The sequence below is a fragment of the Canis lupus genome, chromosome 7, assembly GCF_003254725.2.
Source record: "Canis lupus dingo isolate Sandy chromosome 7, ASM325472v2, whole genome shotgun sequence".
NCBI classification, from domain to species: Eukaryota; Metazoa; Chordata; class Mammalia; order Carnivora; family Canidae; genus Canis; species Canis lupus.
This window is the reverse complement of record NC_064249.1, coordinates 53,797,148-53,824,772: the sequence shown is the minus strand read 5'-3', so window position 1 is coordinate 53,824,772 and position 27,625 is coordinate 53,797,148. Positions and strand designations below refer to the sequence as shown.

Sequence of the window (27,625 nt, the reverse complement as noted above, 5' to 3'; positions counted from 1 at the left end):
TTTATGAACACCTTTTAACCAAATCTTATCAGTGCACTTTGTTGGAGGCTATTTTCACCATTAATTACAAAGAGATATTTTTTTATTTTTTAGACATCTTTTTAAAATTATTTTTTAGACATCTTTGAGGGAATCTGGGACAATGAACATAGATTGGACTTAAAATAATCAAGAATTAATGTTGACTTTCTCAGCTATGATAGAGCTCTTACAATTGTATTACATTTTTTATATAAGCCTTAATTTATTATAAACATATACTGATGTATATGGTTAAAATGGTTAAAGTCTGAAATTTGCTTTAAATTACCAGGAAGGGCACCTGGGTGAGTCAGGTGGTTGAGTGTCTGATGCTGGGGTGGCTCAGGGTTGTGAGATTGCATGCTCTCTCACTCACTGTCATTCATTCATTCATTCATTCATTCGTACGTACGTATGTACATACATACATACATACATAAATGAAATCTCTTAAAAATTAGGGAAAAAAAAGAGGGGTTTATGTATGTGTATGTGAGAAGATTTAGGTAGATAAAACTCAAAAGATAAAATGTTAACTGTGTCAAACTGGGTGATGGGAATGCCTGGGTGGCTCAGTGGTTGAGCATCTGTATGCCTTTGGCTCGGATCATGGGATTAAATCCCCACATTGGGCTCCCCGCATTGGGCTCCGCATTGGGCTCCCCACGGGGAGCCTGTTTCTCCTTCTGCCTATGTCTCCACCTCTTTGTGTCTCTCATGAATAAATAAGTAACATCTTAAAAAAAAAAAGAAACTAGGTGATGATGGGTTCATGGAAGTTCAATATCTTATTGTTTTCATTTGCAGAGAACTTTAAAACTATCATAAGAAGTTAATTTTGGGGATCCCTGGGTGGCTTAGCGGTTTGGTGCCTGCCTTCAGTCCTGGGCGTGATCCTGGAGACCCTGGATCGAGTCCCACATCAGGCTCCCTGCATGGAGCCTGCTTCTCCCTCTGCCTTGTCTCTGCCTCTCTCTCTCTCGAATAAATAAAATCTTTAAAAAAAAAGTTAATTTAAAAACTTAAAAGTTGAGCATAGTGAAACCTCCTTTAATCTCTACTCACTTATCATAAATAAGTTACTTAGTAGATGAATCCTTTTCAGACCTAGTTAGTATTTTTGCAAACATTATATACTTATTCACATTTATACAAACATATGTAAGATTTTTAATAAATAAAATACTACACATATCTTACACTTTCTTCCCAATTCATATATCCAAGACATTTTTGTGTTCATAAACACATTTGTAATCAGTCTCAATCCTTTTTAAAGTTTAAAGACTATTTATCTGAGAGAGTGGGGGAACTGGGGGGGGGGGCAGACAGAGTGGGAGAAGCAGACTCCCCACTGAGCAGGGAGCCAGATGCAGGGCTTGATCTCAAGAGCCTGAGATCATGACCTGAACAGAAGCCAGATGCTTATCAGACTGAGCCACCCAGGCACCCCAGGAGAGAGAAAATCTTAAGCAGACTCCATACCCAAAGCACAGCCAGATGCAGGGCTGGATCTCATGATCCTGAGATCATGACCTGAGTAGAAATCAAGTTGGATGCTTAACCCACTGAGCCACCCAGGCACCTCACTGTTTGCTTTTTCTTATGAAATCACAGGACCATCTTATATGCTATTAATATTAGCTACGATCCATTTTAGACACTGCAAAATATTTTCTCCAAATCTGTTGCTTAAAACTGAAATTTGGTATTTTCTATATTCAAAGATTTTAAAAAGATTTTATTTATTTTAGAGAGAGTGGCCAAGCAGGGGGAGGCGCAGAGGGAGAGGGAAAAGCAGACTGCCTGCTGAGCAGGGAGCCCAAAGTGGGGCTCAATCCCCGATGTGGGGCTCAATCCCCAAACCCTGAGACCATGACCTGAGCCAAAGGCAAACACTTAACCGACTGCACCACCCAGGCACGTCAGTAAGGGTGTATTTTAAAGCAATAAAAACTAAAATTGTTTAGCATAGTTATATTAAAATAAACTTGGTGGGATACCTGGGTGGCTCAGCAGTTGAGCATCTGCCTTTGGCTCAGGGCATGATCCCAGGATCCGGGATCAAGTCCCACATCAGGCTCCCTGTGAGGAGCCTGCTACTCCCTCTGCCTATGTCTCTGCCTCTCTCTGTGTCTCTCATGAATAAATAAATAAATCTTAAAAAAAAAAGATAAAAAAATAAGATAAAATAAACTTGTTAAAATATTAATATCCAAATCAGAAAGTTTCTTATAATATCTAAGACAAGAAAATACTAGTATAAGTACCAGCCTCAGAGTTCCAAATGCTATGTCCCCGTTCAATATAAAGATCAATTTGTAGGGAACTTGTGTTTCCAGGAAGATAGAACAGATTGTTTTCCCTATTTCTCTTGAGAAGTATAATACAAATTCTGGGCATTATAAATAAACATAAGAAGAAAAACAAAGGCAGATAGGCTAGGGACCTTGGGACCCAAAGAACAATACAAAGGTAACTTCTTGGTTTTTTTTTTTTTTTTTTTTTTTGCCTTTATCTTAGATTGGGAGTTGAAAAGTCAGCAACCCAGAAATCCTAACAGGTGCCAACATCAAAAGTTCCAATACAAATCTTTTCATTCTAGGCAAAGCACCAGGAAAAGGACATCCTAGAAAGACAGAAAACTTTTAGATGATAATCAATCCACTCCAGCCAAACACCGCAGGGAAAAATAAAACAGCACAAAAAACCATGCTCCACCCACATCCACACAAAGGCTAAATGGGAAGGCAGGCTGTGATGTGGAGCCAATACCTCTCCAGAGTAGTGTCAGAGAAAGCAAAGTTAGGGAGGCCCGGACTTCTACTCCCACACAGCAAGCAGTAAGGAGGCACTGCCCCTCAGCCCCTCATGGTGTGACAGAAGGCCTAGTGGAGAGCAAAGACTTCCACCATGGCTCAGCAGTCCTAAGACCACACATTCCTAACTCCCCACTCCACAGTATTAGCCAAACTCCTACATGCACTCAACAGTAACAAAGAGTACTTCCCTCCCCTGATGGGTAATATCATAGAAATCCAGATAAAACAGTATTAAATAAAGTCCAGATTCTCAAAACATAATACACACAAAGAATATAGATCTAGCAAATACCACTCATTAAACCAAGAACCAAAGGGATCTCAAACTGAATGAAAAAAAGGCAATCAATAGATGCTAACACTATGGTGACAGAGAGAAGAATTATCTGACAAAAATTTTAAGGCAGCCATCATAAAAATGCTTTAACAAATACACTGAAGGGGATCCCTGGGTGGCGCAGCGGTTTGGCGCCTGCCTTTGGCCCAGGGCGCGATCCTGGAGACCCGGGATCGAATCCCACGTCGGGCTCCCGGTGCATGGAGCCTGCTTCTCCCTCTGCCTGTGTCTCTGCCTCTCTCTCTCTCTGTGACTATCATAAATAAATAAAAATTAAAAAAAAAAAAAACCTACAAATACACTGAAAATACAACCTATCAAAATTTGTGGAATAAAGCTGAACCAGGGCTGAGAAATTTTTAGCACTAAATGTATATAAGATACACAAGTCCCCCACCAATAATCTAAACTCCCACTTCAAAATCCTAGAGTAAGAGCAAAATTAATCCAAGGAAACAGAGGAAATAATAAAAAATAAAACCAGAAATTAATGAAACTGAAAACAAAAATAGGGGGAAAAAATCAGTGAAACAAAGAGCTGTTTTCTCCCTGAGATTTAATTGACATACATCTCATACATCAAGTTTAAGGTATGCAGCATAATGGTTTGACATACGTATACTGGGAAATGCTTATTACTGCAATAGATTTTAACGTTCATCATCTCAGACAGAAGCAAAAAACTGATTTTTCTCCTTATGATAAGAACTCTTAGGATTTACTCTTAACTTTCATTTATATAATACAGCAAAAGATAAACTAGTCACCATGGTATACATTACAGTCCTACTACTTATTTACCTTGTAACTGGAAATTTGCACCTTTTGACCCCTTCTTCCAATTCTCCCTTCCCACGTCTCCCACCTCTGGCAACCACCACATGTTTGATCTCTTTTTGCCAAGTTTCTATTGCTAGGGTTCTGTTTCGTTTTTTAAGATTTGACATCTAAATAAGATCATACAATAGTTGTCTTTCTTTGTCTGACTTATTTCACTTAGCAAATGCCCCCCAGGTCCACCCATGTCACAAATGGCAGCATTTCCTCACTTTTTTATGGCTGAATAATATTACATTGTGTATATACAGAACAATTTCCTTATCCATTCATCTGATGATGACCATTTAGGTAGTTCTGACATCCTGCAGACGGTAAATAATACTGATATTATTAGTAGGGGATACAAATACCTTCTCAAGTTAGCATTTTCATTTCCTTTGGATATATCCCAGAAGTGGAACTGCTGCATCATATGGGAGCTCTATTTTTAATTTTTTGAGGATCCTCAATACTGTTTTCCCTAGTAACTGTACCAGTTTATAATCCTATCAATAGTGCACAAGGGTTCCCTTTCCTCCACATCCTCTCCAGCTTTTTTGTTATCTCTTATCTTTTTGATCATGCTCATTCCAATAGGTATAAGGTGGTATCTCATAGTGGTTCTGATTTGCATTTTCCAATGATTAGTAAGGCTGAGCATCAAAGAGCTGTTTCTTTGAAAATATGAATAGAACTGACAAACTTCTAAAAAGAACGACAAGAGAAAAAAGGGAAAAAACAAATTTTCAGTACCAGAAATATCACTATAGATATCAAAAGGACAATAAGGATACTAAAGGTATACAACGAACAACCTGGACACATAAATTTGACAACTTAGGTGAAATGGACTACACTTCAAAAAAAAAAAAAAATAACCTACAGCAGCAACTAACCCAATATGATACGGAAAATCTCAATAGTCCTATGACATTTAACAAAATTGAATATGTAATTATTTAATTCCCAAAAAGAAATCTCCAGATCCAGATGGTTTCTGCCAAATAATTCTACCAAACATTTAAACAACCTTAAAAATTCTATACAACCTCTTCCAGGGAATAGGAAAACAAACCCAACTTATTTTATGAATTCAGTGCTCCTCTGATTTCAAAACAATACATACAAACACACACAGCGGACTAACAGTTTTCATAAACACAGATGTAAATATCCTTAACAAAATATTAGCAAATAGAATTCAGCAATATATAAAAAGAATTCACAATCAAATAAGTGGGATATATGGTAGAGATGTACACCTGGCTCAAGATTTGAAAATTGGTTAGTAATACAGCATATTAAACTAAAGGAAAAAAAAAATCACATGATCCACTGATGCAAAAAAGGCTTTTAACTAAATTCAACATTTAAAAATCTCTCAAAAAAAAAAAAAAAAAAAAAAACAGAAATAGAGAGGACCTTCACCTTGATACAGAATCTAAAACTAAAACTACCGGTAACATTTTATCTAATGGTGAAAGACTAACTGCTTTCTCACTAAGGAAAAAGTCAAGGATGTCCATTCTTACCATTCTTACTCAACTCAGTGCTTGAAATGCCAGCAAACTCAATAACATAAGAAAAAGAAAAAACAGAGGTCAAAGATGAAGAAATAAAAGCGTACCCATTTGCAGATGACATGACTGTTTTCCCAGAAAAAATCTCAAGGAAACTTACCAAAAAACCTCCAAGAACTAAGAACTATGTTCACGAGATCACAGAAAACAAAATAAACACTTAAAAATCACTTGTATTTTAATATATAAGCAATGAACGTATGGGCAGTGAAATGAAAAATATAATGCCATTTTAAATTGCTCAAAATAACTGAAATGCTTAAGTGCAAAAACAACAGAACACATATAAGACTACATAATGTTGATTAAAAACATCAAAGAAGATCTAAGTAAATGGAAAGATGTGCTATGTTTATGAACTAAAAGACTCAAAGCAATAAAGATGTCAATTCTCCCTAAACTGATTATAGCATTAACGAATGCTTATCAAAATAACTTATTAATATAGGCAAGATTATTCTAAAGTCTGTATACAAGACCAAAGGAACTAGAATAGCTAAAACAATTTTGAAAATACTGTAGAAAGAATCCATTTACTCAATTTCAAGATATGTAGTTACAGTTATCAAGACTATGAATGTGGGATCCCTGGGTGGCGCAGCGGTTTAGCACCTGCCTTTGGCCCAGGGCGCGATCCTGGAGACCCGGGATCAAATCCCACGTCGGGCTCCCGGTGCATGGAGCCTGCTTCTCCCTCTGCCTATGTCTCTGCCTCTCTCTCTCTGTGACTATCATAAATAAATAAAAATTTAAAAAAAAAAGACTATGAATGTTATCTATTGGTGGAAGGAAAGACACATGGTTCAACAGAACTGAGAACCCAGAAATAAAGTCACACAAATAAGCCCAAGTCAATTTTAACAAAAGTGCAAAAGCAATTCAATGAAAGAAAGCCTTTCAACAAACTGTGCTAGAGACTTCGAACACCTACATGCAAAAACCAAACCTTGACCTAAATTTAACACCCTATACAAACATTGACTCAAAACATATCATGGACTTACACAAAATTATAAACACTTTAGAACAAAACGTAGAAAAAAAATCAAAATCCAGGGCTAAGCAAGGTTCTTAAACAACATCAAAAGCATAATTCTGGGCTGCCTTGGGACTCAGTTAGCTAAGAATCAGAATCTTGATTTTGGCTCAGGTCAAGACCTTGCAGTCATGGGATGGAGCCCAGCATTGCGTTCTGTGCTCAGTAGGGAGTCTGGTTCTCTCTCACTCCCTCTTGACTCCCACCCAACCCCTTGGGTCCACACTTTCCCTTCTCTCTCTAAAATACAGTTATCTTTTTTTTTTTCTTCAAAAAAAGCGTAATTCAAAATAGAAAAATTGGATAAATTGTGGTCAAGTAGGTGGTATGCTGGTAGTGAAGTGAATATACCTATGAAAGGGCAGTAAGAAAATTCCTGTGGCGATGGTAACGTTCTATATCTTGACTATAATAATGTCAGTATCACAGCTCTAGCAGGTGTTTCCCAATATGTTTTTTTTTTTGAAATCATAAAAACTAGTTCTGCATGATATTACCATTGAGGAAAGCTGTCAAAGGCTAAACAGGATGTATTATTTCTTACAACTGAATGTGAATCTACAATTACCTAAAAATAGTATTTTTTTTAAGATTTTATTTATTTATTCATGAGAGACATAGAGAGAGAGGCAGAGGGAGAAGTAGGCTCCATGCAGGGAACCTGATGCAGGACTCGATCCCAGAACTCTGGGATCATGCCCTAAGCCAAAGGCAGATGCTCAACCGCTGAGCTACTCAGGCGTCTCAATAAACAGTATTTTTAATTTTTATTTTTTTTAAGATTTATTTATTTATGAGAGAGAGAGAGAGAGAGAGAGAGGCAGAGACACAGGAGGAGGAAGAAGCAGGCTCCATGCCAGGAGCCTAACGTGGGACTCGATACCGGGACTCCAGGATCCCGCCCTGGGCCAAAGGGCAGGCGCTAAACCGCTGAGCCACCCAGGGATCCCTAAACAGTATTTTTTAAATTTTCACATTAATACCTCTAGTTTCAGGGCCTAAGAATCAGTGTACAAGCAACTCCCTTAAGAAAATAACTGAGGGGATCCCTGGGTGGCGCAGCGGTTTGGCGCCTGCCTTTGGCCCAGGGCGCGATCCTGGAGACCCGGGATCGAATCCCACATCGGGCTCCCGGTGCATGGAGCCTGCTTCTCCCTCTGCCTGTGTCTCTGCGCCTCTCTCTCTCTGTGACTATCATAAATAAATAAAAATTAAAAAAAAAAAAAAAACATTAAAAAAAAAAAAAAAAGAAAATAACTGAGGGGTAGCCCGGGTGGCTCAGTGGCTTAGTGCCTGCCTTCAGCCTGGGACATGATCCTGGAGTTCTGGGATCGAGTCCCACATCGGGCTCCCTGCATGGAGCCTGCTGCTCCCTCTGCCTTTGTCTCTGCCTCTCTCTCCCTCTCTCTGTGTCTCTCAATAAATAAATAAAATCTTAAAAAAAAAAAAAAAAGAAGATAACTGAAAGAAACTTCATACAGTATTTACATATTTATTTAACAGATAGTGATAGCAATATCACTGATTTCACCCCAAAAGATCTGAAGGCTAATGCTTTAAAAATTAAAACAGGGGGTCCTGGGTGGCTCAGTGGTTGAGCATCTGCCTTCACCTCAGGTTGTGTGACCCTAGTCTTGGGACTGAGTCCTGCATCAGGTTCCCTGGAGGGAACCTGCTTCTCCCTCTGCCTGTATCTCTGCATCTCTCATGAATAAATAAAATTTTTTGGGCAGCCCCAGTGGCGCAGCAGTTTAGTGCCGCCTGCAGCCTGGGGTGTGATCCTGGAGACCCGGGATCAAGTCCCACATCGGGCTCCCTGCACGGAGCCTGCTTCTCCCTCTGCCTGTGTCTCTGCCTCTCTCAATGTGTGCCTCTATGAATAAATAAATAAAATCTTTAAAAAAAATAAAAAAATAAAAATAAATTTTTTTTAAAAAAACTAAAAATTGGGCAGCCCCAGTGGCGCAGCGGTTTAGCGCTGCTTGCAGCCCAGGGTGTGATCCTGGAGACCCGGGATGGAGTCCCACGTCAGGCTCCCTGCATGGAGTCTGCTTCTCCCTCTGCCTGTGTCTCTGCCTCTCTCTTTCTCTCTGTATCTCATGAATAAAGAAAATCTTAAAAAAAAAAACTAAAAATTAAAACAATTAATATGTTAAATTAGGCAAGATTAAGATTAAATACAACAAAACTAATGTAAAACATTCATGGTATATATATTAATCTAAGAGCAGTCTTCAAACATTCTGCTCTTAGGAGCCCCTCACAGTCCTACAAATTATTGAGACCAAAGAGATTTTCTTCACATAGCTTATACTTACCAATGCTTACCTTATTAAAAATTAAAACAGAAGAACTTTAAAATATATATTTGTTGATTTTAAAATAGTAATAAAAAATTAACATAATGTTTAAAAAATGTATTTCCAAAACTTAAAAGTGAAAAGAGCTCTGTTATACATTTTTTGCAAACCTCCAGCTCAACAGAATATAGCTGGATTCTCATTATCTGCTCTCTATTAAATAAACCATGATAATGTTGTTTCAGTAGAAGTAATGAAAAAAGGCAGGCTTCACCCCGATACAGTCAGTCCAAGTATTTTAATAGCTATTACAGATAACTATTGATATTCTTTTTTGAAACTACAACAAAACTCAACAAATTTTAAATTTTAAAAAGATTCTGGGGCAGCTGGATGGCTCAGTCAGCTGAACATCTGCCTTCGGCTTAGGTCATCATCCCAGGGTTCTGGGATCAAGCCCTGAGTCAGCTCCCTCCCAGCAGGGAGTCTGCTTCTCTCTCTCCCTGCTGCTTGTGATCTCTCTCTCAAATAAATAAATAAATTCTATTTTCTAAATTCTAAATTCTAATATGGAATCCTAAAACATATCAATGAACTTTAAAAACTTATGTTAAAATCCTATCTATCATGCTCTTCGAATGGATCTTTTATTCATGCATCATTTTGTAACATCATGCATTGGTCTTCTGAAAAATACTGGTTCAGAGTTACAGAGACATTCCAACTCTTAGGCAGTATCAAAATAATAATTTTGAAACATTTCATTTCATCAGGCAGTATCAAAAGTCACATGTGTAAATATCATTATTGATGTCACTAGAAAAGTGTTTAAAAGTACTGGGAAGTTGTCAGGCCTAATGTGGCACATGCAAGTCTTCCAAAAAACTATTCATAAATGACATGATTTTACTTGTAGAAAACCTTAAAGATGCCACAAAAAACAAACCTATTTAGCAAAGTTGCAGCATACAAAATCAGCACTCAAAAGTCAGGTTTTTTAAAAAAGATTTTATTTATTTATTTGTCAGAGAAAGAGAGCATATGTGCACACAAGCACAAGCAGGGGGAGCAGCAGGCAGAGGTAGAAGCAGGCTCCCCACTGAGCAAGGAGCCCAATGAAGGACTCATTTCCAGGACCCTGGGATCATGACTCAAGCTGAGGGCAGATGCCTAACCAACTAAGCCACCCAGTCGTCCCAAAAGCTTCTGTAAATTATAATAACTCAAAAAGGAAACTAAAGACAATTCCATTTATAATCATATGAAAACAACAAAATACAGAAATAAACTGAATCAACAAGTGTAAGACTTATACACTGCAAGCTAAAAACACCGCTGAAGGAAATGAAAGACGACGTAAATTCAAATGGATCCCATGTCCATAGGTTGGAAGACTTAACTATTGTTAAGGTACTTACTTCCTGAAGTGACCTACAGATTAAATCCAAACCCTATTAAACTCCCCATGGTATTTTTGCAGGAAAAAAAAAATCCTAAAATTCATATAGATTCTCAAGTGTATCAAATAGCCAAAAGAACCTCAGAAAAGAAATTAAAGTTGGAAGACTCGTACATCCTGACTGCAAAACTTATTAGAAAGCTACACTAATTGGAATAGTATTGTACAGGCATAAGGACAGGCAAGTAGATCAAAGGAACAAAATAGCCCAGAAATAACCTTTACCTATAGAATTATCACTAGTGATTTTGGAAATACAAAATTAAAACCCCAAACAGATACTACTCCGAATTCATTAGAATTGTTTTCAAAAATAGAAACAAAACACAAAAAATAATAAGCCTTGGCAAGGATGTGCAGAAATTGGAACCATGGGGGACGCCTGGGTGGCTCAGTGGTTGAGCATCTGCCTTCATTCAGCTCAGGGCGTGATCCTGGGGTCCTAGGATTGAGTCCCATACTGGGCTCCTTGCATGGAGCCTGCTTCTCCCTCTGCCTGTATCTCCTCTGCCTCTCTCTCTCTCTCTCATGAATAAATAAATAAAATCTTTAAAAAAAATTGGAACCTGGTACACATTCCTACACAAGTAGGAATATAAAATAGTACAGCTGCTGTAGAAAACAGTATAGTGATTCCTCAAACAATTAAACACAGAACTAATGTATGACTCAGCAATTCTACTTCTTGATACATATTAAAAAGAAATGAAGCAGCGATTCAAAAGATATTTGTACACCCATGTTCATAACAGCATTATACACAATTGCCACAAGATGGAAGCAACCCTAGTGTCATCAACATAAACAAAATGTGGTATATATATAAAATGAAGTATTATTCAGCCTTTAAAAAGATAAGAAATTTTGGCATATGCTACAACATGGTTTCATCCATTGCAGGCATGCTAAGTTACATAAGCCAGTCACACACATTCAAAAATAAATTATATGATTTCGCTTCTATGAAGTACCTACAGTAGTCAAATCCATAGAGTGTAGAGGGTGGTTGCTAGGGTTGGGAGAGGGGAGAATGGGGAGTTATTTTTTAATGGATATGGAGTTTCAGTTTGGGAAAATGAAAGAAGGTCTGGAGATGGATGGCAATGTTGGCTGCAAAACAATGTGAAAAGTACATAGTGCCACTGAACTGCACATTTAAAAAGTGGTTAAAATGGTAAATTTATATTATGTGTAGCTTACCACAATAAAGAAATGTGCACCTGCACACACACACACACACACACACACACACACAAACACGGATGTGCACTCAAGGGTCAAGACAGAACAAAATTAGTGTGAACTGCTTTGATTAGCAGTCAGAAAAGTGATAGTTTAGCTGTGAACATCATGTGAAAAACAATTTTAGTACAGAGTGATCCCTCTGCCTTAATATTTATGTACTACCAGTTTTCACCCACATCTGCTTTTACACTATCACAGCATATATCAGCAGTTGAAAGTGGGGAAATGTCTTAGAAGTATTATGGACATAATTTTTACCTTGTAGATTCATATGCTCCCTACAAGAGTCTTGGTGATCCACCAACCACACTTTAAGAAACACTACTCTTAAGAATTGATAAATACAGGAAGAACAGAATAATATGATAAAAAAAAATGCTGGAAATTTTCCAAGTCTTTCTCAATAAGGGAAATGTTCATAACTGGAATGCATTATTGGCCTTAAAATGTCAGAAGTTCCTACATCAGGCACTGCCTTTAAAAGAAACACCAAAACATTCTGCAATACTCCAACTCTAAAAATCTCAGATTCTACATATTTTTCAACATTCATTGAATAACTCATTCAACACATATCTACTGAGTATGTAACCTTGTGCTAGATTAGATTCTAAGGCAACAAAGGAAGAGGCTCAGCCCTCCAATAATAAGAAACTCAACACAGAACCATTAAAATACTGGACAATAAGTACTATAAGAATAGCAGTATAAAGTACTTGGGAGGTGACACCACAACACCACAGAGTATGTCAGAGTTGGGAGATTCCGCAAATTTAAGATAAGACCACTGACATGGAGTCTGGGACCAGAAAAAAAAATGAATGAAAAAAAGTGAACAGAACCTAAGGGTTCTGTAGCACACTACCAATACAACAAACATAAATATTACAGGAATTCCAGGAGAGAGAGAGGAAGGTGCACAAAGAATATCTGAAGAAACAATGGCCAAAAATGACCCCCAATCTAGTAAAGACATGAATCTACAAATCCAAGCATCTCAATGAACTCTCTCTCTTTTTTTAAATATTTGATTTATTTATTCACAAGAGCACACAGAGAGAGGCAGAGACATAGGCAGAAGGAGAAGCAGGCTCCAGGCAGGGAGCCTGATATGGGACTTGATCCCAGGACTCCAGGATCATACCCTGAGCCGAAGGCAGATGCTCAACTGATGAGCCACCCAGGCATCCCTCAATGAACTCAGAGTGCGATAAACTCAAAGAGACCCACACTGAGACACATCATAAGAAAACTTTCAGAAGACAAAGAATTTTGGTTTTGTTTGTATGATTGTATTTATTTATTTGAGAGAAAGAGCACTCGTGCATGAGCAGGGAAAGAAGAGTAGAGAAGGGCAGAGGGAGGAGGAGAAACAGACTCCCTGTTGAGCAGGGAGCCCAATGTAGGGCTTAATCCCAGGACCTGGGATCATGACCTGAGCAAAAGACAGACTTAACCAACTGAGCCAACTAGGCACCCCTAGAAGACAAAGCATTTTGAAAGCATCAAGAAATGACACACTGTAATGTATAAAGGAAATTCAATTAAGATCGACATCCCGCTTCTGATCAGAAACTATAGAGGCCAAAAGGCAGTGAGATGCCATAAAATTAAAAAAAAAAAAAAAAAAACTGTTGAAAGAAATCTGGCAAAACTATACTTCAGTACTAAAATTAAAACATTTCAAGCTAAACAAAAGCTTACGGAGTTTATCACTAGTAGACCTGTCCTACAAGAAATGCTAAACAGACTCCTGCAGGCTGAAATGAAAGGACATTAGATAGTAACTAGAAGCCATATAAATTAAGATCATCAACAAAGGCAACTACACACATAGGCAAATACACACACACATATAAAAACCAGTATTATGCTTTGGTTTGTAACTCTTTGTTTCCCATGCATAAAAGACAAATGCATAAGTAATTCTTTTGATGGGCATATAACTTATAAAGATGTAACTTGTGACAATAATAACATAAAGGGGGGAGACAACTGTGTAAGAACAGTTTTTGTATGCTATTGAAAAAAAGTTGGTATCAAACTACATTGTTATAAATTTAGCATGTTAACTGGAAATTTTCCCCCCCAAAAAAAACCCTCATCCCCCAAAAAGTAGGATTAGGGACTATAGATGGGACAATTAACTTCCTGGAGATTAGAGAAAGCTGCAGAAAGGAGTTGACACCAGAGCTCTGAGGTTAGGAGACAATAAAAATAAAAAAAGAGTATATATATGGGGTGCCTGGGTGACTCGGCAGTTAAGCGTCCAACTCTTGATTTCAGCTCAGGTCATGATCTCAGAGACATGAGACTGAGCCCCACATGGAGCTCCATACTGGGTGTGCTTAAGATTCTCTCTCCCCTCTCCCTCTGCCTCTCTCTCCTGCTCAAGTTCTCTGTCTTAAAAAAAAAAAAAAGAGAGAGAGAGAGTGTGTATAAAAGCATATAAACACATAAATGTGCAGGTATTTATATCACTTTTTAAAAAGGGAAATTCATATGAAATTAACCACATTAAAGTGCATATTTCAGCAGCAGTTAGTGCATTCAGAAGGTTGAGCAACCATCACTTGCATTTAGTTCCAAAACATTTTTGTCACACCCCACCCCACAATCCCCACAAAAATGACCTCAGACCCATTAAACAATCACCCACTCTCCATTCCTTCCCTCCCCCCAGCTCCTGGCTCCACCTTCTAGCTCTGTGAATTTATCTACTCTGGATAGTTCATACAAATGTAATCATAAAATATGTTACCTTTTGTGTCTGGGTTCTTTCTACTTCACATGTTTTTGAGGTTCATCCACACTGTAGCAGAATTAGCACTCCATTCCTTTTCATTACATGGCTGAATAATATTCTATTGTATATATTCCATCACACTACATATATCTATTCATCCACTGATGGATATTCAGGTTGTTTCCACCTTTTGGGTATTGTGAATAGCACTGCTATAAGCATTCTTGTAAAGTATATGTTTAAATATTTAAATATTTCAATTCTTTGAAATATGTATCTAACAGAATTACTGGGTCATATGGTAATTCTATATTAACATTAGTAAGTAGGACAACTGGTTGGCTGAAGAGGCTAAGTACAAGGAAATCAGATGGGAGGCTACTGCAGAGGTGCTACTAAAGAGGAGGATGTGGGCAGTAGAGATATTACTAAAATAGCAAAAAAATAGCTGAAGATGAGGTATGTATACGGAGGGCTCAGGACAAACTTAAAGTTCTAAGCTTAGGTTACTGATGGACAGTAATGTCTTTCGCTGGAATAGGAAAGCCAAGAAGAGCAACAGTGGGGGGATCCCTGGGTGGCTCAGCAGTTTAGCACCTGCCTTCGGCCCAGGGCCTGATTGGGCTCCATGCATGGAGCCTGCTTCTCCCTCTGCCTATGTCTCTGCCTCTCTCTGTTTCTCATGAATAAATAAATAAAATCTTTAAAAAAGAAAATTAAAAAGAGCAACAGTGGGATAGAAGTGGGGAAAGAGGGCAGCCCGGGTGGCTCAGCGGTTTGGCGCTGCCTTCAGCCCAGGGTGTGACCCTGGAGACCTGGGATCAAGTCCCACGTCAGGCTCCCTGCATGAAGCCTGCTGCTTCTCCCTCTGCCTGTGTCTGCCTCTCTCTCTCTCTCTCTCTCTCATGAATAATAAAATCTAAAAAAAAAAAAGTGGGGAAAGATGACATAAAGGGATGCTTTGTGCAAACTGAGTTTGTAGTGCTCAAGAAATACCATTCAACAACACTGAGACTGGAACTATGCAAAAAGAATCACTGAGATCACCGAGTCATCAACATACTGATGGTAGAAAGTAGATATAATACCAAATTATAAATACATAAAATGGGGGATGCCTGGGTGGTTCAGCAGTTGAGCATCTGCCTTTGGCTCAGGGCCTGATCCCATATTCCCAGGATCGAATCCCACATCCGGCTTCCTGCATGGAGTCTGCTTCTTCTCCTCCCTCTGCCTGTGTCTCTGCCTCTCTTTCTGTGCCTCTCATGAATAAATAAGTAAAATCTTAAAAAAAAAAGTAATAATAAATACATAAAATGAAATTATTTTTAATCATTAAGTTTTCTGTGTGCTAGTTATAGCAATATCAATTGCATTTTTAAAATTCTCAAATAAAAAAAAATAAATAAATAAATAAATAAAATTCTCAAATAGCTTTCTTGGATTAAATCCATAATAAATAGAGGTGATTTACTAAATTGGAATAAATCTAAATAAAGTTGTTATATTACTTAATACGCATGTATATACATATAAAGAGATTACAATATTAAGAGGAAGTGGTTCATTAGATTATGAAGGCTCTCAAGTCCCAAGATCTGCAGGCAGCAAGCTGGAGACCCATGAGAGCTGATGGTATAATTCTAATCTGAATGCCAGCTCAAGGCCCAGGAAAAGTCCATGTTCCAGTTTGAGTCCAAAGGCAGGAAAAGAAGCCAGTAGGACAAGAAGAATTTCTTCTTATTCACAGAAGCGTCAGTCTTTTTATTCTATTCAGGCCTTCAACTGACTTTGGTCAGTCACATTAAAGGGCAATCTGGTTTACTCAGTCTACAGATTCAAATATTAAATCTCCAGAAATTACTTTAAGAAATCCTATCTGACCACATATCTATCCACCTCATGGCTCAGTCAGGCTGACACATAAAATTAACCATCACAAGTACTGTTCAAGATAATTCATGATACTCTTATAAGAAAACCGAATTTTGGGCAGCCCTGGTGGCGCAGCGGTTTAGTGCCGCCTGCAGCCCCGGGCGTGATCCTGGAGACCCTGGATCGGGTCCCACATCAGGCTCTCTGCATGGAGCCTGCTTCTCCCTCTGCCTGTGTCTCTGCCTCTCTCTCTCTCTCTCTCTGTGTGTCTCTATGAATAAATAAATAAAAATTAAAAAAAAAAAAAGAAAAAAGAAAACCGAATTTTTCATCAGCAAACATGGTTCTTGACTACCCAAACAAATTTAGTTTGTTTAAAAAAGAACCTAATGAGGGATGCCTAGGTGGCTCAGGGGTTAAGTACCTGCCTTCAGCCCAGGGTATGATCCTGGAGTCTCAGGATTGAGTCTCACATCAGGCTTCCTGCATGGAGCCTGCTTCTCTCTCTGCCTGCGTCTCTGCCTCTCTCTGTGTGTCTCTCATGAATAAATAAATTAAATTTTTAAATAAATAAAAAATTTAAAATTTAAAAACCCTATGAAACAGAATACAGTACACATTATAACTTGTGCAAATCAAAAAAAAAAAAAAAAAAAGACAATTTGTTGAATAGATAAGGATTTTAAGCCATGCTCTTGAAGAAGCAGAATGACATTCTTTGAGCTGGACCAAAAAGTGAGCCATCACAAAAATCAACCAATGCAAGCCATTTTCTCAAAATATAAAAAAATTTTTTTTTTCAGTTTTAAGTCTTTTTGCATAATGTGGCTTAATCCTTTGATACTTCCTTCTATTAGCCAGTACTAGAATTAATGAAGATACATTTGGCACAGTTATTTTAAAGTGAAGTATGCATATCAGTATGGTCTTTACCAACATTTATAAAGTATCAAGAACTGGTATCTGAACAAGTTTGAGAACCACTTATTTATTTGAGAGGCAGAGAGAGAGAATCCTTAAACAGACCTCCTGCTGAGTACAAAACCATGCAGGACTCAGTCCCAGGACCCTGACAGGACCTAAGCTGAAATCAAGAGTTCACAGCTTAACCAAAAGAGCTACCCAGGTGATCCCAACACTGCAATTTTTTTTTAAATGAGGCAACACCATAGATAAAAACATGTAACAATCCGAAAGATAAATTAAAAGGGAAAATAGCAATGCACGGAGAAATCTATGTTGTTCTTTTTTTTTTATGTTGTTCTATATAATACTCTACCATCTGTCTAACGAGAGGAGGAAATTGTAACATATATATGACTATATATACATAAGAAATTCTGGAAAGACATAAATTGTTAAATTGACTTTAGGTGGGGAAAATGTACGGGTAAAGAAGTGAATAATGGGAAAGAGTCTGTCTTACTCCTCTCTTTATAAACTTTTTTCCTTTTTGATTTTTAAATTATGGGCACATTATTACTAAAATATAGCTGTGTATGTTTTCAAAACACCTGGCAAGTAAAGCAATTAACATAATCACAGTAAAATTCACACTTAATTTCTCAGTTATTAGGGAAAGGACTAAGGAAAAGCTATAAAAAGAAGAATAAGACTAATAGGTACCTGATCAGCAGCCAAGAGTTATGCTACAGAACCAAAAATGGCCAAAAAATCAAGGTGACTAATTCATCCTTATAAGCCTCTTAATGCATTTTACGAACAAAAAGATTTAAAATATCTTAAATTACTTAAAGTTCTTTGTAGACACAGAACATTTAAAATTTATCTAAAACACTTACTTTATTGTTCTACCTAGTTCCAAAAAGGAATCATGAACTGAAATGTTATATTTACAATGCCAAGTAACGTATGTTCTACATAAAACCACATTTAAATGATTAAAGCAACAGTAAAAATTGTCTATATATTTTGTAAACCCCTAGTAAATTCTCATATTTTAAGTCTCATATCAAAGACGCTTTCCCTGATTGCCTAGACTAGTTTCCCAGTTAGGTTTCTCCTTTGTATCACTGTGCAGGTACTAATTTAATAGAGTCCATTTCCCTGACTGATATGTAAATTCCATAAAGACAGCTATATATGTCTTATCTGCTGAAATCATCCCTTGGTCTAGCAACAGGGCAGGAGCTCTCTTTTTTTTTAATTGGAGTTCAATTTGCCAACATTTAGCCTAACACCCAGTGCTCATCCTGCCAAGTAGGAGCTCTCTTAACAGATATTTGAGGAATAAAGGAAACCAATAGGGTTAACTTACTGGTATATTTCAAATGAAAAATTCATTTTATCCAAAACACAACTGTAAAATTATGGATTATCATACTATGTTTGTTTAAAGTACACCTTCATTTTTATTAGAAATTTAAGGGTAACTGGCTTAAAATTTTACAGCAGCAAAAATATCAAATGAACAATTTTTTTTTTAAAAAAAAAAGCTTGTTGTAGGAAAGAGAACCTAAAAAAATTACAAGACAAAGGAAAATCTCATAAATTCAGTTAAAGTTCACACTGAGTAGAAAAGGAATTAATATTTGGAGGGAACATGTCCGCTTAAGGCAAAGTAATGCCTGCTTTAGGCAATGCAATGTATCCTAGCCTCTTGATCGAACTACCAATTTACCGGAAATGGTCTAGTTCTCAGTATATGGTCTATGGATCCCTACAGGTCCTCAAGACATTTTCACAGAGTCATGAAGTCAAAACAATTTTCACAGTAATATCAAGACATTATTTGCCTTTTATTTTTTAACAGTATGCCTTTTTCATTCTAGTTTTCTCACACATGTAGAGTGGTGTATTCCAGAAGTCATGTGATATACAATACAGCAAGATTAAATGCAAAGGCAAACAGAGAATCCAGCTGGCTTCAATTAAGACAGACATAAAGATCTGCAAAACTGTAAATTTTTTTTTTTTTTAATTTTATTTATTTATGATAGTCACATAGAGAGAGAGAGAGAGGCAGAGACATAGGCAGAGGGAGAAGCAGGCTCCATGCACCGGGAGCCCGACGTGGGATTCGATCCCGGGTCTCCAGGATCGCGCCCTGGGCCAAAGGCAGGCGCCAAACCGCTGCGCCACCCAGGGATCCCTTTTTTTTTTAAATTTTTTTTTTTAATTTTATTTATTTATGATAGTCACATAGAGAGAGAGAGAGAGGCAGAGACATAGGCAGAGGGAGAAGCAGGCTCCATGCACCGGGAGCCCGACGTGGGATTCGATCCCGGGTCTCCAGGATCGCGAAGATCTGCAAAACTGTAAATCATTCCTTTCCCTAATATTTTTAGGAAATAGTTATCTTTCATTAAGTATGTTACTGTATATGAACATGAAGTCAATTTAGCACTGCAGTTTTAAAATATTAAGTAAATATTTTTAAATGTTTTAGTTTCTAATATAATTACAACTAGATACTAAAACCCACATAAATGAAAGATTTGAGTCCTTAATAATTTTTTTAAAGATTTTATTTATTTTTAGAAAGAGGATGAGCAGGAAGGAGAGGGAGAAAATCTGAAGCTGATTCTGAGCTGAGTGCAGAGCCCGATGTGGGATTCAATTCCATGACCACGAGATCATGATCTGAGCCAAAACCAAGTGTCAGATGCTCAACCAAATGAGCCACTCAGGCACCCCAATAATTTTTAAGACAGTAAAGGGGTACTTCAATCATACAGTCCAAGAGCCCCCGATCTAGACTGAGAGAATTTCTATGAAACAACAAATTTGTTTTTTTCAAAGAATAAATGTAAAATGAAAGAGAGGAATCCATACATGTAATGGATCTTAAGGAAAACAATGATCAAATACAATGAATGAACTTTACTTGTACCTTGATTCAAACAAATGGCTTTAAAAAAAAAAGTGAGACAATGAAGAAAACAAAGACTAGCTGGATATTTGGTGATATTTTAAGAAATTAACTTTTTTTTAGTTATTAACAGTATAACTAGTGAAGCTGGGTGATGACCACATTGGGGGGGGGGGAGTTCATAAGACATGCAGTTTGGAACATCAAATCCTTTTAAGTAGCAGAACTTAAGAAACAAATATATATATTGTCTAACTTACTTGTTCAATTCTAACTCTAAAATAAGAAGCAAATAACAGTATCAAACAACATAAAAGACACTGAACTATCAAAATAGAACTTGTTTTATATGTTTATATTGCTCCATTTTCAGAGCAAATAAAAATGTTCTTTACCTTTTTTATTGTTTTAAAACCAAATAAATTAGAGCTGCTAAGAATATTCTGTACTTATTTTAACACTTCTTACAAACCTAATCATACTCACAAATATAAATGTTAATTCAACATATTTAAAGACCTTTATCAACGGCAATATGCTGGGGTTATACAGGCTAAAAACTGAAAAAAGGAAAACCATCACCTAAAGGTGCCCACTATCTACTTTGTAACCAAGACATAATCTGCACTCCATATGATATAAAGTGATAATTAGTTCCCTGAAAGATGTCTAATACAGCTTACTTAACACAAAGTACTGATTTTAGCAAATGATTACACACAGAAAAAAAAATTTAACTTCTAAATAATATTTTAGGTGTCACTTTTGGTAAAGTAGTAACAAGCATTCACCAGCTGAATACTCCCAGGTTTGGCTCTTTGCATCTTACTTCTTCTCCCCTTAGTGTCTTCACATATTCTCAGGACCTGAATGCCGCTCCCTAGAGGTCTTTTAGTAAAAGTCACCTTACAGAGCTAATTCCCTTCACCCATTTAACCACTTAAGGTTTTCCTACTTTAATGAACTTAATTTAAACTTTATATTTAGGGGTGCCTGTGTGGCTCAGCAGTTGAGCGTCTGCCTTTGGCTCAGGGTGTGATCCTAGGGTCCCAGTATCGAGTCCTGCATTGGGCTTCTTGCAGGGAGCCTGCTTCTCCCTCTGTCTATGTCTCTGCCTCTCTCTGTGTCTCTCATGAATGAATAAATAAAACCTTTAAAAATAACTAAATAAATAAACTTTATATTTATAATCTTCTTGCTTATTGCTAGCTCTCCCCATGAGACTAAATTCTATGAGGACAGGGACAAACTCTTCTTTTTATATGTTTATTTTTTATTGAAATACATTTGATATGTAAGAACTGGAATAGCCAATGCCTGGCACATAAAAGATAATCAATACAAGATGAATTAATATATTCTAAAGGGTTGAGGCAATTATGATTTTTGTTAGGACTCAAATATGAAAAACATACCAGAAGCCAGTGTAAAGGATTCAACCAACTAGACTACTGAAGGCAGCAACTCTCGACTGCAAGGAACTTTCTATCTATCTTGTTTTCCACAATTCTCACAGATTGTTGCTGTTGTGTTCATGTGTAGAAAAAAAGGCCAAATGTCAGTGTTGTTTTGTAAATTGTTATGTTCATGGTCATTATTTCCATAGCAATGAATGTAATATGTAATTTATTTAGTGATATATGTTAACAGTTTTACAATTCAGCCCAAACGGAGTCAGCATTTAAAATAATTGCGTTCAAAAGACAGCTAGCTGGTAAGAGAGGAAGAAATCACCATTGAATGAGAGAAAGAATCTGCAAGTCATGGATCTGACATGGGACTTGTATCCAGAATGCATAAAGAACACTTATAACTTAATCAAAAAACAAAAACCCAATTTGAAAATGAGCGAGGATCAGGGCACCTGAGTGGCTCAGTAGGTTAAATGTCCAACTCTTGATCTCAGGTCTTGATCTGAGGGTGCTGAGTTTAAGCTCTGCACTGGGCTCCAGGATGGGTATGGAGCATACTTTAAAAAAAAAAAAAAAAAAAAAAAGCAAGGATCTGAACAAACATTTCTCCAAAGACAACATACAAATGGCCAATAGGCACATGAAAATACCCTCAACATCCTTAGCCAAAAGAGAAATGCAAATGAAAACCACAACCATACACCAATTTACCACCCAACAGAATAGCTATAATCAAAAGACAGATAAGGGATCCCTGGGTGGCGCAGCGGTTTGGTGCCTGCCTTTGGCCCAGGGCGAGATCCTGGAGACCTGGGATCGAATCCCACATCCGGCTCCCGGTGCATGGAGCCTGCTTCTCCCTCTGCCTGTGTCTCTGCCTCTCTCTCTCTCTGTGACTATCATGAATAAATAAATAAAATCTTTAAAAAAAAAAAAAAAAGATAATATAACTGTTGGCAGAGATGTAGAAAAATTAGATCCTCTTACACTGCTGGTAGGAATGTATGATGCAGTCACTGTGGAAAAGTCTAGCAGTTCTTCAAAAGGTTAAACATAGGGGATCCCTGGGTGGCGCAGCAGTTTAGCGCCTGCCTTTGGCCCAGGGCACAATCCTGGAGACCCGGGATCAAGTCCCACATCGGGCTCCCGGTGCATGGAGCCTGCTTCTCCCTCTGCCTGTGTCTCTGCCTCTCTCTCTCTCTCTCTCTCCTCCTCTCTCTGTGACTATCATAAATAAATAAATAAATAAATAAATAAATAAATAAATAAATAAATAAAATAATTTTTTTTAATTAAAATGCCTGAAAAAAAAAAAGGTTAAACATAGATATCCTACATGACCTAGCAATTCTACCCCTAGGTATACTCCCAAAAAATATGAAAACTATCCACACAAAAACTTGTACACAAATATTCAGAGCAATATTATTCATAATAGCAAAACATGGAAACAACCCAAATATCTGTCAACTGATGAATAAATTCATATAATGTATTATTATTTGGACATAAAAAGGATGAAATACTGGGGCACCTGGGTAGTGCAGTTGGTTAAGCATCTGACTCTGGCTCAGGTCATGATCTCGAGGTCATGAGACTGAGCCCACATCAGACTCCACTCAGAGCTTAGAGTCTGCTTAAGACTCTCTCCCTCTCCCTCTCCCCTTCCCATCCATGCCCTCCAAGGTAAATAATAAATCTTTAAAAAAAAAAAAAAAAGAGAGAGAGAATGAAATACTGATAAATGCTACAACATGGATGAGCTGGCAAAACATTAATGCTAACCAAAGGAAGTCAATCATGAAAAATGTCATACTGTATGCTTCCATTTACTGAAATGCTAAGAAGAGGCAAACCTATGGAGACAAAGTAAATTAACAGTTGCCTAGGGGCTGGGGAAGGTGGAAGGGATTGTGGGGGGCGGGGGTGATGGCTAAAAGGCAGTTTTCTTTTTTGGGTGATGAAACATTCTAAAATTGTGGTGGCAGACTCACATCTGTATGATATACTAAAACCTCTGAACTACATACTTTAAATGAGTGAATTGTGTGATATGTCAATTATATCTCAATAAAGCTGTTACAAAACAACAAAATCTTCTTGTTTTTTGGTTACACTCTATTGGATTTCTCAGGGATATTATAGCTACATTAGTCCTCATAAAGGCCTTGGGGTATATCCCTCTAAACAGAAATTTCTTTTTTTTCTCCTCTCCAGAAATTCTCCTTCTTTAAAGGAGGCAAAAATAAGGAAGATAGAACAAGAAAGGAAATCTTCAAAAGTGAATGATTACCATCTGTGACATTATCATTTTACCTACTCATTCTCATATATTGAACAGTAATTTTTCCTACTAGTGTTACACTTTTGTCTCCTTTAAGTATTTCAAGAAAGTCAAGTTTAATATAAAATGTTCAACTGAGTTTATTCTTTGACTTATTTCAAGTTTGATCATTCCTTTTATAAACACATTTTGTAGAGATAATGTGAGAATTCACAATATCACAGTAAGATGGCTCAAACAAAGCCTGATATTCAGGAAATTATTCTTTATCTTTATGCTACAAGCGATGAAGGATCCGAAAGTTGAAGAGCAAAATTCCACAGTGGGGGTGAGGGGGACACAGAGGCTCTGTCCTACAAAGGTACAGTCATGCCAAGAAAACTTTTGGCAGATAATCCAAGACCAAACAAAACTGCAGCAGCAGCAGCATGATCACCACCACCACTACCACCACCGCCACCGCCGCCACCACCCCCATGATCACTCAACACCACTCTCCTCTTAAAGCATCTATTTATATGACTTTTTTTTTTCTAATAATGAAGCATTTAAATGTATGGAAATATCCTCAAACCCAGTTAATAGCACATCTTATCATTTTCCCACATGCATCATATCTTAAAATATATATATATATGAAATACAAGGTAACACAGATCCATTTTCACTTCCTCTCTCCCTTTTTTGGTAACCATTATCTTGCAATATGTTAATCATTACTATGCATGTTTAATTGTAACCACACAGGTATCTGTGAACAAAACAGAGTACTGTTTGTTTTTACATGTTTTCAAACTTTACCAAATGGCATATTGTCTGTACCTGCTTTCTTAGCTCAACATTTTGCTTGTTTGTTGTTTTTTAATTCAGTCATGTTGTTTCATGACAACTACTGGTCAGGATTCTGTTCTGTGAATATTACAATACATTTATCCATACTCCAACAGGTCCTAATTTTGTTACTAAGAAGTTGCAATATCCAAAATTTCTTGAGCACAGATACTAGTTTCTAGGATACACTCCTAGGAGGAGGACTACTAGGTCAAAGATTATTGTACCTTCAACTTCCTAAGAGGTCACTAAGTTGATCTCGTTTTTACACTCAAACCAGCAGTATAAGAGTTCCTGTTTCTCCTCATCCTTACCAATTCTTGATACTGTCATACTTTTTTTACTTTTGCACACTGAAGGGTATAAAGTGGTACCTCATTGGTTTATTTTTTACTATTATTATGTATCGTTTATTGGCCTTTCAGGTTTTCTCTCATGTGCAATGCCTTTAACAATACTGCTATTTATCTATTAATTTCTGGTAGTTTATAAGATAGTCTGGGTATCAATCCTTTATTGACTATGTGTGTTTCTAAAACTCTTCCCTCCAAGCCTTTTGCTTATTTTGAAATCAGGACAGTATAGGAGAAGCAAAGACAATTACTACCTTTTCAGAGTTCACAACTATTTTCTAGACCTTCATATACCTATTCCTTTCTCAAACGTTTCTGGCCACTCACAGAAGATGAACTCTTCCCTGAGTGCCAATACACACACACACACACACACACTTATATATGAACTGAAAAACAGGGTTCTAAGTCATCTTCTCCTAAGACATTAAAACCACAAGAAGAAAAAAAAAAAAAAAAAAAAAACAAGCAAATACCTAAGGACAAGTTTTCTCCTTCCGTATAGCCAATGCCATATTTTAGCCCTCATATCCATACCTCATACAGATTTCATACGGGTCAGTAAACAAGCATCTATTTTGATTAAATACGGTGGCTAAAACCCCTAATTAGTAAATAACCATCATATGGCTACATCAGGATGTCTGAAACAATGAGTTCCCGTTCTCTCGACCCAATGAATTAAGGTGCAAATCAAGACTCCATAAACAAATGAAAAATTTTTATTTTCAGTCACGCTGACATAGAATCAGTTCTTACAGATAAAAGTTGCTCTGCAGAACTGAAAGGATTCTGAGTATTTTAGTGAGAACAGACTACTGCTCAAAGTAGTTTACTTCATTTCAAGGAGAACTAATGTTTTGGCAAACAAGCACGCTGCCCTAGAGATACATAATCATACAGCAAAAAGGGCTTTCGATCACTCAATCTAACGTTTTCATTTCGAGGTGAGGAAATTGCAACCCAGGCATTCATGAATTCCCCGAATCCTAGTCCTCTAAAATCTACAAATTCAGGATTCTCCCACTGCATCATGCAGAGATGCAGTTTTAGATTCCCCAATTGCAAAACTCAGATTCCCCTGCGAATTTTACGAGATTGAGTTGATGTGTTATAGAAATGATGGAATTAACTCCCATCCCCATACCACCCATCGTTTTGTCTCTCCACTTCCCTTTTCCACCTCCATCCTCCATTATAATCAAGAGAATGAAAAAAAATACCTGACTGAATTTCTGGCCCCAATCAGGGACAGAGTCCTGAGCCCCTGGCTATTGCGTCTGTGTTTAGTCAGAAGGGGTTTTTTGTTTTGTTTTGTTTTGCTGTCGTTATTATTGTTTAATCCTCTAATCCTTACGCAACAATACCTACTAAGCGCAGGTTCGGTGGGAAGCGCGGTGCACGCCGCTCCTCCCAGCCCGCAGACCCCCGCCGCCAGGGAGCCCGGGGCGCCGGGCAGGGCGGTGCCGGGCAGCGGGGAGCTGGGGTCGCTGGGAGAATGGGGCTGGCGAGGAGGAGGGTCCCGGCGACACCCGGGAACAGGCCGGGTGGCGGGGCCACTCACCTTTACGCAGCTCCCGCTCCCACACCGTAACGATGGGCCGCGAGTGCTTGCGGTGGTGGATGAGCCACAGGGACAAGGTCTGCACGCTCTGCTGCGAGTTGCTCAACTCCGACAGCTTCTTCTCCAGCGCCGCCTCAGAGAAGGCTGACATCCCTCCGACACCGCGTTCACGCCGTCCCACGCCGTGGGGCTGAGGGGAGGAGAGTTTCGCCGCCCGCGCTGCGGCCTCGCCCCCTCACCCCACCCTTCCCCACGCCTTCACCACCGCTGCCGCCACATCCAAGACCGGCCGCAGACCAGCAAGATGGCGTCCGGCCGGTAGTGACGTCAGGGCCCCTCCACGCCCCGCCCATCGGAAGAGGCAAGGCCAAGCGACGGGCCTCTGAGCGGAAGGGCGGGGCCAAAGCTGGCGCAAGGGACGCACGAGGGGGCGTGCCCCCGGGGTTTTGGCCAGGGGAGGGGTGGGGCTTGCCCAGCCTGCACCTTTTCTGGGGTAGAGCCGTATGTTAAAGAAAGGGTGATTAAAAATCTCTACATAGGCGTGCAAATTGATACAGCCAATTTGGAAGACTATTTGGTGTGATATACTTTAAAATTGCACCTTCCCTGTGACCCTGTAATTTCGCTAATTGCTCTCAATGCTAGGGAAACAGCAGCGCTGCTGTAGGCTAGTTGGGTGTGGCTCATTCACAGCAGATAAATAGATTAATTGTGATACTGCATATTGCAGAATACACGTAGCAGTTTAAAAGATTAATAAATCCAGTGGTGGATTGGAGGTTTTTTTTTTTAAGTTCCAGGATGAAAAATACACATTTGTTTATGAAGTGTATATTGTGGGGCACCTGGGTGGCTCAGGCCTTTGAGCCTCGGATTCTTAATTTCAGCACGAGTTGTGATCTCGGGGTTGTGGGATTGAATTCCCCCATTGGCCTCCCTGCTCAGCGAGGAGTCGGCTTGGGATTCTTTTCTCCCTCTGCCTCTGCCTCTCCCCACTCCCTGCTCATGCTCTCTCTTTCTAAATAAATAAATAAAATCTTGAAAAAATAAAAGTGTATATTGTATATGAGGTCATAAGTATGTAAATGCATGGCAAAAAGTGCAGGAGA

General features: G+C 38.2%; 1 protein-coding gene across 5 annotated transcripts in view; it reads right to left on the bottom strand.

Moving 5' to 3' along the window:
• RPRD1A (regulation of nuclear pre-mRNA domain containing 1A) overlaps window positions 1–26,853 on the bottom strand; it is an 82,498-nt gene extending 55,645 nt beyond the window's left edge. For 2 of the 5 annotated variants that reach the window (XR_004817294.2, XM_035718929.2), the window contains exon 1: window positions 26,517–26,853. Coding sequence is in view for 4 of the 5 variants with exons in the window: in XM_035718929.2 (XP_035574822.1) it covers window positions 26,517–26,667 (151 nt within the window). In the remaining variant the exon portion in view is untranslated. The remainder of the gene's footprint in view (window positions 1–26,516) is intronic. The other 3 variants (XM_025429120.3, XM_025429121.3, XM_025429122.3) reach the window with 2 other exon arrangements.
• Between the last annotated feature and the right edge of the window lie 772 nt (window positions 26,854–27,625).